The 12,711-nt window shown below is 36.6% G+C and overlaps 2 protein-coding genes across 2 annotated transcripts; one reads left to right on the top strand and one right to left on the bottom strand.

Annotated features, from left to right (window-relative positions):
- Nucleotides 1-3,358: 3,358 nt before the first annotated feature.
- LOC114927491 (uncharacterized) lies at nucleotides 3,359-4,174 on the top strand. Its single transcript, XM_029297473.1, has one exon. The coding sequence runs from the start codon at nucleotides 3,359-3,361 to the stop codon at nucleotides 4,172-4,174; it is 816 nt and encodes a 271-aa protein (XP_029153306.1).
- Nucleotides 4,175-11,818: 7,644 nt separating this feature from the next.
- Nucleotides 11,819-12,358, bottom strand: LOC140183615 (uncharacterized). The gene has a single exon (XM_072232074.1). It carries the CDS (start codon nucleotides 12,356-12,358, stop codon nucleotides 11,819-11,821), a length of 540 nt encoding a protein of 179 aa, XP_072088175.1.
- Between the last annotated feature and the right edge of the window lie 353 nt (nucleotides 12,359-12,711).

The raw sequence follows: 12,711 nt of genomic DNA, 5'->3' as shown, positions 1-12,711 counted from the left end.
ATCCCATAACCTTCTTGGCAAAGAAATATTAGTAACATTTTAATTTTAGCCATAAATTTTGAGGGAAAAAAATAGATACTTAACCCTACTGTAATTAAGTATGAAAGCATTGATTGTTATATATATGCGCTGAAGTTTTATTTGTCAGAAACTTATGGGTCTGGTCAAGATTTGATTAAGACCCTTTTGAATTTGGATATAATAATAGTATTTGATCAAATAATAATGTTTCATCAATTCAATATAGGCCTTCGTCCCTCGACATTTAATTTGTTGAGACTATGAAAAGGACAGTGAAAGGTTGCATGCATGCGTTTGACTGTACCTCTTTGGAAATCTAATTTTTGAATGATAAATTGATAATAGTTGGAAATATTAATGTTTGGTCTATTATTTATCACGTTCTGATATTTTTTATTTTTTTACGTGTTTTTTTTTTTATCTTACTGGTTAAACTTTTTTGAGTGTTTTTTTTATATTAAGATTAAACAATAAAAAATAATATTTTGAGCCTTCAAAAATTATCTTAATTTTACAAAATATAAAAAATACATATTTGGAAGAGATTCTAAAATATCAAATTTTGCAATTGTTTTAAGCCCACTTAAAAAGTTGATATCTTTCTATCCTCCAATATAAAATTTATTTTTTTAACAATTATTTTTTAACATGAATGACAAACAATACAAAAATAAATTTAAAATGCGTTTGAAATTGATTTTTTTCTTGATTTTTGTATTTGTTTTTTAAACAATTAATTTTTAAATATTTCAATAAAAATTTAGATTAAATTTACAATTTTTTTTATCACTATAAAAAAAATTGTGTATTTTTCAAATTGAATTTTATTTAGAAGGTTAAATTAAAATGCCATTTCTTTTTATAAATAGTAATTTTATAAAAGTATATGTTTTGAAGAAGACTAAAATAATATATGTTGTTCTTTTATTAATTATAATGTTTTTCATAGGCTCAGTTATTTGTATATTAGAAACCAACGTGTGTTATCCAATGATATTTGGAGAGCAATGTGTATTACTCTACTATGGGCCTGCTTTAAATTTTTGAAAGAAACAAAACGTTGAAGACGTTTTGTGGCAGAGTGATTTTTCTTTTATAATAAACTAGGCAAAACGGCATCGACGACTTGATTAAATTTCTTTTAAAATTTTGTAGGAAGAAAACGCCAGCGACGTAATGTGTAAACTTTTTTTTTAATTTTATTTTAAGCAAAACGTCAACGACGTGTTGTATATTAATTTTTTTTAAATGAAAACGTCAGTGACGTTTTGTTAGAATATATATTTTTAAATTATTTTTTGGTGAAAATGTCGTTGACGTATTGTAAAAAAGTAAAAACGTTAGTAACGTTTTGTGAAAACGTCAGTGACGTTTTGTGCTAGAGGAAATAAAAAAATATAAAAGTAACTATAAAAGAAGTTCTGGATTGTGTTAAAACGCAAAAATGGAGTATGAGAGTAAAGTTTAAGTGAAGTAATGAGAGCTTTGTTCTACAAAATGTGCTCAGTTTGAGAGTGAAAAAAATTTGAGTGAGTGTGATGAATGTATGAAATGGAGGGTTATATTAGTTTAAAAATATATTATAATGGCCAGATTTTATCTCATACACATGAAGGTGTGAGTTTTTTATGTGAGAATCCATGTGTTATTGTTGTTCCTCTGTCAATAACATATGAAGGACTTAAGAGTATACTTTCTCAAAGTGTAGATCATCAAGTGCAAAAAAGAGTCATAAATATTCTGTATAGGCAGCCTGTGCTAGTATTTGGTGGTTTTGCCCAATTTCAAATAATGCATGTGACTGATGAAGATAGTATGCAAAGAATATTTTTTACCTATCATCAAACTAGAGCACAGACCTCACTTATTGAGTTGTATGTTGAGTTCGAAGAAATCGATGATGTTGACTTTCCATAACCTAACATAGACTGGGTGGGTTATAATACTGAAAGCGATGAAGAATTTGAAAGTAATTATGAAGTTGTTGGTCCAACTGAAGATGTAGAGGAAGATGAGATAATGGTTGAAAGAGATGTGGCTGATGTTGCAAATGCACTAATCGGACAACATCCATATGGAGAGCCATCTTTTATGCATGCTTTGAATCTGGATGCCATGCATGCACCAGAATTTCCTGAGTACGTCAATACAGGTAATTTTGTTGTTGTTGTTGTTATTTACTTTTTTAATATTAGTAATATTATTATTTGTTTTGCTTTTATGTTAGTATTATTTTTAATTTTTAGATTGTTATTACTATTTATTGTTCTCATTATTATTAATAATAATAGAATATTATTTAGATTTATTTTTGTTTTATTATTGGTACAGCCCCAGCTGTTGTAGCTACCGGTGAATTTGCTGTTGGAATGGAATTTAACTCTAGAGAGGCTGTTACTGCATCAGTTAAAGAGTATACCATTCGAAGAGGAGTTGATTATAGGGTATATGAATCAGAACCAACAACATTCTATGCTAAATGTGTACAGTATGGAATAAGTTGTGATTGGCTTATCAGAGTTAGTCTTATGAAAAGACAGTATTGTTGGGTGATAAGGAGGTACAATGGTAGTCACACGTGCACCAGAAGTACCATATTTCAGGATCATGCTAAACTGGACTCTGAAACAATTGCAGAACAATAAAGCCATTAGTTGAGGCTGACCTGTCCATAAAGGTAAAATCTGTCATTGCTGAAGTACAATCGAAGTTCAACTACACGATAAGTTATCGCAAAGCATGGTTGGCCAAGCAAAAGGCAGTGGAAAAAATATTTGGTGGGTGGGAATCTTCATATGAAGCTTTGCCCACATGGTTTGAAGCAATGGTTGCAAAAGAACCATCAGCAGCTGTTGAGTATGAAACTGCATATGGCTATCGAGGGGATGAGTTAGTTGAGGATCTCCGGATTCTGACACGAGTCTTCTGGGCTTTCTACCCATGCATTAAAGCATTCAGAAGTTGCAAGCCAGTGGTTCAGATTGACGGCACACATTTCTATGGAAAGTATAAAGGAGCTCTTTTAGTTGCAATATCACAATATGGCAATGGAAATATCGTGCCGCTTGCATTTGCCATAGTCGAAGGTGAGACTGCCGATGCCTGGCACTTTTTTCTTAGCCATTTGCGAAGACATGTAGTTAATCGGGATGGTGTTGCCCTTATCTCTGATTGACACGAGTCAATCATCTCAGCTGTGGGTCGTAGTAATGGAGCATGGGAATATCCGAGAGCTATTCATATGTTTTGCATCCGACATATAGCATCCAACTTTTTGAGGAGTTTCAAGGTACCACACCTGCAGAGGCTAATTGTCAACATTGGCTATTCTAGAACAATGCGTGAATTTGATACGCGTTACCAGAGATTATGTGAGCGGGGGGAGGCTTACAAGCAGTGGTTAGACCGGATCCCTCGACAGCAGTATGCCTTGGCGTATGATGGTGGACATCGTTGGGGCCATATGACAACTAACCTAGTGGAGTGCATTAATGGAGTATTGAAAGGGGCACGCAATCTTCCGGTCACAGCCCTTGTTAAGGCAACTTTTTACAGGCTAAATGCATTGTTCACAAGGAAGAGAGCTGAGGCTGAGGCTCGTATAAATGCAGGACAACTATTCTCTGAATATGCAACTCAGAAAATTCTGTCAAATCAGCGCTCAGTGGGGAACATTCAAGTTAACCTATTTGATAGGCAGAACGAGGTATTTGAAGTGCGCGAGATGCCAAGTGGGTTGGAGTTTGCAGTAAACTTGCGCCTTCAGCATTGTGGTTGTGGTGAGTTTCAGGTGGATCGAATTCCATGTCGCCATGTATTTGCCTGCTGTGCAAACCAGCACCTGGATTGGAAACAGTATGTGCACGAGGTTTATACGATGGGTGAGATCCGAAAGGTATACAAGACCCGATTCAGGCCACTAGGAAACCCAACAACATGGCCTGTGCATCAAGGACCAAGACTCGTACCCAATCCCCACCTCAAGCGAGTGGCCAAAGGTCGTCCTAAGAAAACTCGCTTCTTGAATGAGATGGATATTCGTGATCTACGTGGTCCTAGGCGTTGTAGGCTTTGTGGCGGTGAGGGTCATAGTCGAAGCAGATGCCCGCGCCGTGGTGAAACCAGTGCTAGTGGATCGGCTCCAAACTCGTAGTCTGTGACCTTAGTTGTTTCCAGCATCTTAGTTAGTATGATTATTCAGTTGTAGTTTGGGATCTTAGTGATTTTTGTCATTATCTGTAGTATTATATTCAATTATAGTTTGTCATTTGTGGTGCATCCAACACTTTATCTAGCCTTATGTTTGTATTGAGTCATGTGACACTTACTTTGCGTAAGTTATATTACAAGTTTGCTTTGACTAGAGAATTAACTAAAACAACACAATGGGTACATAATTAAAACAATAACATAAAATTACATTCCCTGACCCTAAACCATAAACAACCGAGCTAACTCATTTAAATATACTTTTCTTAACGGTTTCGGCCACCTTAGAGCATCCCTTTTTTACCCTCTTCTTGATCAATGATGGGCTCCATCTAGATCGACTCTTACGGGCCGGATCAATCCTAAGGTTGTAACCTTTACTTTGACCTTGGACATCTGTAGGATAACACAAATATAGTCATGCTCAATACAAACCAACACATATATTGATATAGATCAATGATAAATACAATTCTAGTCAACAATAACAATTAAATTACCTGAACCAGAATCGTCATCCATAACATCATCACCTGTACCAGGTTGATCAACCTCATCCTCATCTGCAAGAGTCTCATCAACCATATCCTCACCTCCAGGAGTCTCATCAACTGCATCCTCATTCTCCGCCTCGTCACCCTCAGACATAAAAATTCGCGTCGGACTTTGGCGACATCCAATGCCTCTGTGGACACTCCTAACTGAATCAATAGAAGTTCTTGCCCTAGAATGCTTAGAATAGGCCCGCGGTTGATGCCTTGCATCCAAAGACAATCGTCCGGAAATAACGTCAGCCACTGGCACTTGTATAGGGTCTTGGATAGAGTATAAATCATTAACCCACTGAGATGACTCAGGACCCTGTACCCAATCAATAATGTGTCTATATTGATCCTCATCCTGTGCCACTGCGCCTAGTAACTGTGTCAATGAACCTTGCGGTACCTGTGTCGGCCTGTATGCCTCACAAATGGTAAATGGCTGACCATATGGTGGATGGGTAAAAGGTTGTGTATATTCTTGTGTGTATGGTGGGGGTGGATAATGTGGATATGGTTGTGAGTATGGTGGTTGTATGAAAGGTTGGGTGAAAGGGTTTGCATATTCCTGTAGGTACTGTGGGTGTGGATGTTGTGGTGGGTATGGATATGGCTGTTGATATGGTAGGTATGGGTATGGTGGTCCTTGTTGTTGAGGTGGTTGTTCTTGCTGAGTTTGTTGTTCTTGCTGATGTGGTTGCTCTTGTTGACCTTCTTCCTCATGCTCAGCAAGCTCGGATACCCGCAAGTGATCACCAAATTTACCAATATACCAGTCCATGTACTGGTCAGATGGTTGATAGTTGTCCACATGTTCACCTGTTAAGACACACATATAACTATTTAACCATTGTGAGATCCATACTGCATGTTCTATGCCCCAGTTCTTATTCTTTGGACCTGTTAGCACTATGTTATGGGACGCTCCAAGTTTCATAGCTTCGACTGGGGGGTCTTGATGAAAGCCAAACTGTCTTCTAATCCTGTCAGTCGGATGCCACTCCACAGCCTCAAAACATATTAAAGGTACAGTTGCACTCCAAAGATTTGCACAGTTGTTAATGTCAAATGGAATAACTTAAGGCGCAACCCGATTAGGACTGTATGCATCCCACACAAACTGAAAAAATAGATCAAATAGCAGAGGTATAAGTGCACCAATAACCAATTTAATTCAACATAATGAAAGGTCTTTGCAACAAAACACTTACCCCATCCAGAGGAAGATCATCCAACCTTCTCCTGACGTCAGAGGTTGTCCAATTTTTATAGTGCTCAGTGGTTGGTTGATAATCATTCCACCTGCCATATCATGTTCAAATTAGAAACTAACTAATACAGAAAAAAAAAACCAAAATCGACAACTTAGTTAAATATTACCTGCGAGCGAGTGGAAAGCTGGTATCCACCGGCAGAGGCCCTATTGTCGGCATTCGTATCCAGGCCCACACAAGGAGCAACGCCAAAGGACCATCCATGTCCTTGCAATCATATCTCGATGCCCGACATAATGATCGATACATGTGCGCAAGGCAAGCAGAACCCCAACTAAACTTATGAATTTGAGAAAAGTCACGAAGCAACGGCAAATACTTCCAGTGCACAGAGATTCCAGACTTGTCACTAAATAACGTCGTACCAAATAGACACATTATGTGACATTTCACATAAATTTCCTTACTTACTTGATCAGTCAAATGTTGGCGCCGCTTTAGGGTGCGGAACCATGCCAGCTTGATTCCACTTCCTTTGTGGTCGTTCGGCCCAGGAACAACACCAAATTGGGCCAAGCACTCGTTTTCTAACCCACTTGTACTATGATCAGTTGATCCAGTCACTGGCAAACCATCAGTTCGGAGTCCAAGAATCATTGCGACGTCCTCCAAAGTGATCGTGCACTCACCATATGGAAGATGAAACGTGTGCGTTTCCGGACGCCACCTTTCAACCAGTGCGTCTACAGTCGGCCTATGAGACACGATCCTCCCAATTTGAGAAACATAATAGAACCCGCTCGCCTTCAGTTGTTCTTCCATTCTGTTATCATATGAGTCTATTTGGTGTAAGTGTCTTATGTGCAAATTTCTTGAACCCTGAAAACAAAATTTAATCATGAATAGTAAATTACTATAACCAGTTCATGACTACTATTATATTCAACACTTACTAAATCACTACATATTCTAATAATTGATTATTACTAAATAAACTACTAATTATTAACTACTACAGTAAACATAAAAATTACTTACATATACAGGATGTCGAAGATATTTTACAATATGATCTTCAGCACGTATGATGTCACGTTTTTCCATCTTCCTCTTTTTTAAACTCTGGATTAGAAAGGACATATTTAAATAATTAAATTATTTTTTTAAAATATATTTGAAATATATGAAAATTTATTATTAATATATCTTTAATAATTCTATTTTTTTATTAAAAACACATTCCAAAATTAATAGTAATAAAAGTAACATAACTATATAATTAATTATATTTTCTAATAATAATTCAAATTTAACTAAAGAATATTTCAACCAAAACTAAACTAAACTAACATCACTAAAAGCATGAATTAATAATAACTGAAACTAATGTTTTATGTAAATTAAAAAAATTAAAATAATTTTTAAATTATTCTACTTTAAATACTTTTTTATAATAATTCAGAATTAATTAAATATTTTAACCAAAACTAAAATATAAATTAATAATTACTGAAACTAATATTTTACGTAAGTTTAAAAAAATTCTGAAAATTATTAACTAATTCTTTTTTAATTCTGTTTTTTAAATTAACAAAATTATAAATCAATTATAAAGTAAAAAAATTTCTTAGATGATTCTGTTTTTTAAAACAGCTATTTCAAATTTTAAATAACAATAACCTAAATTAACGCTAACAGCCTAACAGTAACTAAGTCACTAACTAACAATAATTAATTTACTAAAACTAATCCTAACACTGACTAACACCTATAATGCTATACTAACGCCGATAATACTACTACTAAGTACTAATAATTAATTAACTTACTATTAATTAATAGTAAAATAACCTAAAAAAATTATAAAGTCTCAGTCTATAGTTCAAAAAAATTTTGTTCATAGTTTCAGTTCAAAAAAAAAAAAAAAGCAATCACTAAATCATTTACCTGAATGGAAGGCTTTGGTTTAGTTGTGGTAAATGGTCCCCAATATGGAAGCTGCTGTTTTGTTTTGTGGGTTTTTTTATTTTTGGTGGGGTAAGGTTGATAAGGATGGAAGGAGACGTTTTGTGGTAGAACTAAAGAGAAGATGAAGAAATGGGAAAGAGAAGGGGTTAAAAATCTTCACGCCGGTGAGAATGAGATATTTTCTCCCACGTGTTAACCATGCATACACAAAACGTCACTGACGTTTTGTACAAAACGTCGCCGACATTTTGTTGAAGAATGAAACTGACGTCGCTGAGAAAACGCAACGACGTTTTTCTGTATTCCCACAACGGCGTTAAATACGTATTTTTGGCCATTTCAGTGGATAACACTAACATAGGCCCAATATTAAAAATAAAAAACTCTTTTTTCATATGGTTTATACTCAAATATGATTCACCGTATAATCTATATGGTAGCCAATTTCCCCTTCGCTTATAGCTTAAGTTGTTGGGAATCAGGTCATAGGCTGATAGCGATAATAGATAGAAGAAAACAGGCCGTGACTCAGATTCCCTCCATGTATTTCCTTTTTTCTGCATTAATTTGAAGGCTATATTTTATTTTTCTCACATACAAATATATAGATATCGTTAATGTGTATATTTAAGCGTCATCCAAAACAAAATATGTATGTTATTTTTTTTAAAGATAATACTTTTATTGCAATTAAATAATTCAATTACAATACCCACACAAATAGGGATAAGCATATACAATAATAAAAATTTGGGAAACTCCCAAAAATAATAATACCAAGCTAAAGCGGTAAGGATTAAAACAAAAAGAACAAGTTATTCTCTCCTCTTTAGTTTCAGTTGTTATGCCTCCCAAGTTGCCCAAATTCTTCCGCAAATATCAGAGTTTGGGACAGAATTTCTCCAACCTCAATTCTGCAATTTTCAAAAATGAGAGCGTTTCTGGACAACCAGATCTGCCATAGAAGGTAACTTACTTGACTGATTTTTTCTTTTGAGTCTCTTCTTCTCACCGCTTCCATCAACTGACACCACCACTCCCATGGTTCCATAGACGGATCTCTGAGAATCACACTTGTTACTGGTGATTGATTCCAGACTTGCACAACTCCCGGACAGAAAATCAGAGCATGGAGGTGCGTTTCTGGCAGTGAAGAACATCGCGGGCATAAATTGGGGATCTGGGGTATCCTCTTATGAAGATTTGTCTTAACTGCTAGCCTTTCGTGAGCAAATTTCCATAGAAATGCCTTGATTTTTGGTTGGCATCGAACCTCCCAGATGCTCCTCCATAATTGTCTACTTTAAAATCTGACATGAAGATCTTCCATAGGCTTATGAAAAAACTTGTAAGCTACTTCATATCCCGTTCTAACATTGTACTGAACAGAATCATGCTTTATCCATCTGACTGAATCTTCACCTTCTTCAATGTCTATTTGGCAGATTTGTTGTGCTATGTTGGGACTGAACTTACTATGAATGAGCTGTGTATTCCAACCCCCTATCTCATTGAATAGTTGTCTTAGCCAGATCAGATTTCCATCACTGCAGTCCTCTTTCTGTACACGAAAGGGAGGTAAGTTACCAAACCATGGTTCTTCTTTGAATTTTACTATACCCTGTGTCGTGACTTTCCATTTGGTACCCTGTTTCAGTATTTTTCTGCCTTCCAATAAGCTCTGCCAAGCCCAAGATGGTCTCAGGCCTGGTTTCGCTCCTAAAAAAGAGGTAAGTCTAAAATATTTACTTTTGAAGACTTTATAAAACAGAGAATTTGGTTTAGTCATTAGTCTCCATCCCTGTTTTGCCAGCATCACCAGATTAAACGCTTTGAGATCTTTAAACCCCATACCGCCTTCCTCTTTAATTCTGCTCATTGTATTCTAGCTGATTCATTGGAGTTTTTTTCATTTTGTTTTTGACCCCATCAAAATTGCATAATCATTTTGTGAATATCATCTAATAGTGATTCGGGCAGTTTGAAACAACTTAGAGTATAGATAGGTATAGCACACCTCACAACTTTGATTAAGATTTCTCTTCCACTTGCTGACAATAGTTGATGCTTCCAACCTTGTAGCTTCTTCGACACCTTATCCTTTACATAAGCAAATGTCTGACTTTTAGATCTGTTAACAATAGATTGGAGTCCCAAATATTTGTCTTGTGCACCAATATTAGGGACTCTAAGAAAAGTAGCAATTTCTTCCTTAATAGCATGAGGTGTATTCTTACTGAAAAATACTGCAGACTTACTGAAATTGATAATCTGACCGCTTAGGGAGCCATACTGTTGAATAACATTAATCAAATTAGCGCAATTATGTAGAGTTGCTTTACATAATAATAAAGAGTCATCAGCGAATAAAAGGTGGTTGATGGACGGACATCTACTGTTCAACCGAAGCCCCTGAAATAGGTTATTCTGTTCTCCTTTGTGGAGCAGAAATGATAGACCTTCTGCGCATAATAGAAAAAGGTAGGGTGAGAGGAGATCTCCTTGCCGGAGCCCTCTACTTAGTTTAAAGAAACCGATGGGAGAAATTTTCACAATAACAGAATAAGAAATAGTAGTGACACATTCCTTTACCCATTCTATCCACCTCTGACAAAAACTAATTTTTTTTCATTACGAACCACACAAAACTCCATTTCACTCGATCATAGGCTTTGCTCATATCCACCTTTAGAGCTAGATCAGTGCCCCCAAATGATTTATTCTTTAAGAAATGTATGCATTCATGAGCCACAAGAATATTATCACTAATAAGTCTTCCTTTAATAAATGCACTCTGATTGTCACTAATTATTTTATTCATAAGAGGCTGCAAGCGATGAACAAGTACCTTGGAAATAATTTTATAAAATACGGTGCTTAGGCGGATGGGTCGGATCTGCGACATATTTTTTGCATTTGGAGTCTTTGGAGTTAGACAAATTTGAGTATGGTTGAAGCTCTTTAGTATTCTTCCTCCCCCAAAGAAGCTCTTAACTGCCCTGTATACATCCCCTCCGATGATTCTCCAATAAAATTGAAAAAATTTTGCCGTGAATCCATCATCTCCCGGGGCAACCCCCGGGTTAATAGAAAAAACTGCCCTCTTAATTTCTCCTTCACTAATTGGTTTAGTAAGGTGCCGATTAGTCTCAGAGGAGACCTTCTTTCTCAACTCAGCCAGCACATGGGAAGGATCTCGAGGATTCCCTGTTGTAAACAACTCTTCAAAGTATCTTTGCGCTCTCGCCCCAATTGTTTCTGGAGTAGTACACCACTCTCCATTCTCATCCTCTAACCTCCATATCTTATTTCTCCTGTTTCTAACTTGACTCTTGGAGTGAAAAAGTTTTGTGTTTTGATCTCCCCATTTAAGCCAATCAATTCTAGCCTTCTCCATCCAGAACCTTTCCTCCATAACACATGCATTACTCAACTCTTCCTCCAGCTGTAAGATCTCTATTTTATTAGCAGAGCTGGGATCTTCCTTCAACGCCGATAGTTTAGTCGCAATCTTCTCCATTTCTTTTCTAGAATTTCCTACCCCCGAAGCTTGCCATTTAACTATTTCAGATCTGCAGCGCTTTAGTTTCTGAAACAATTGGAACATTGGTGAGCCAGAGAAGCTTGTTTGCCACACCTCCTTAACTATTGAATCTGTCATCTCCTCCCCACACTATCTCTCTTGAAATTTGAACCTCCTTTTACTTTGATGATTGCTGAATTTGAGTTTAATAGCAGAGGGCGATGGTCTGAACCAATATCATCTAAGTGTGTGAGTGTAGCCCACGGATATTCTTCCCTCAATTTTAGAGACAAAAAAGCTCTATCTAGTCTTTCTCTGATTACTCTCTCTTGACAACTCCGATTCTACCATGTAAATTTCTCCCCTAGATACCCCATATCCACCAGGCATCCATGATTCATAAAGTTTTGAAACTTCTGAATGGATTGAAATGATTTCTCCCTTCCTCCCTCATTTTCATCTGATGATAATATGGCATTAAAATCACCAATGACAATATATCTTTCTCCGAGCTGTCTAATAATCTCCAGGAAGGCCTCATATTGAGTATCTCTCAGCTGGTCAGTACTGTGGAGGTGAACCCCTAACATCTCCCATGTGATTTTTCTCTCTTGATCTTCAATTGAGAAGGATATATAAAATTCTGCACTGCTATTCACCTTCACCTTCACTCCTTCCCTCCATGCCAGAGCCAAGCCTCCTGTCATGCCATTAGGATTAACACAACATACCTCCATGAGACCCACACTTTTTAGCTGTCTTTCAATTAGCGAGGATTGGTTCTTTGTCTCACATAAGAACACCACCTCAGGAGAATGGGAGCTTTGCATCCCTTTGATGTTGTGAACTGTCAGAAATTTTTCCAAACCCCGACAGTTCCACATTATCAACTTCATAGCCCCATGGGTGCCTTTGATGGGTTGGCACCCTCACCCTAGTCAACATTTCTCTCTACTGATCCTTCTTTCTCAATCTTACCTTCCTCCACCTCCTCTATAGTCTCTGCATTACGTTTCATCCCTGTAACCATCTTGATGTTTCCAGCTTCATTGCTTTGTCGTGCTAAATACTTAATCTTCTGCCTCTTTAAGCTTCTAGAGTCTTTACCAAATTTACTACCCGGCTGGAATGTGCCTATTTCCTCCATATAAAGTGACTCCCCCATTACCTCCTCGGCTCCTGCAGAGTCATGTTCCTTACTACTATTTTGAGACAGAGAAATGTGTAATATTTGGTT

The sequence above is a fragment of the Arachis hypogaea genome, chromosome 3 (assembly GCF_003086295.3).
Source record: "Arachis hypogaea cultivar Tifrunner chromosome 3, arahy.Tifrunner.gnm2.J5K5, whole genome shotgun sequence".
Lineage (NCBI taxonomy): Eukaryota > Viridiplantae > Streptophyta > Magnoliopsida > Fabales > Fabaceae > Arachis > Arachis hypogaea.
This window is presented reverse-complemented; position numbering and strand designations above follow the sequence as displayed.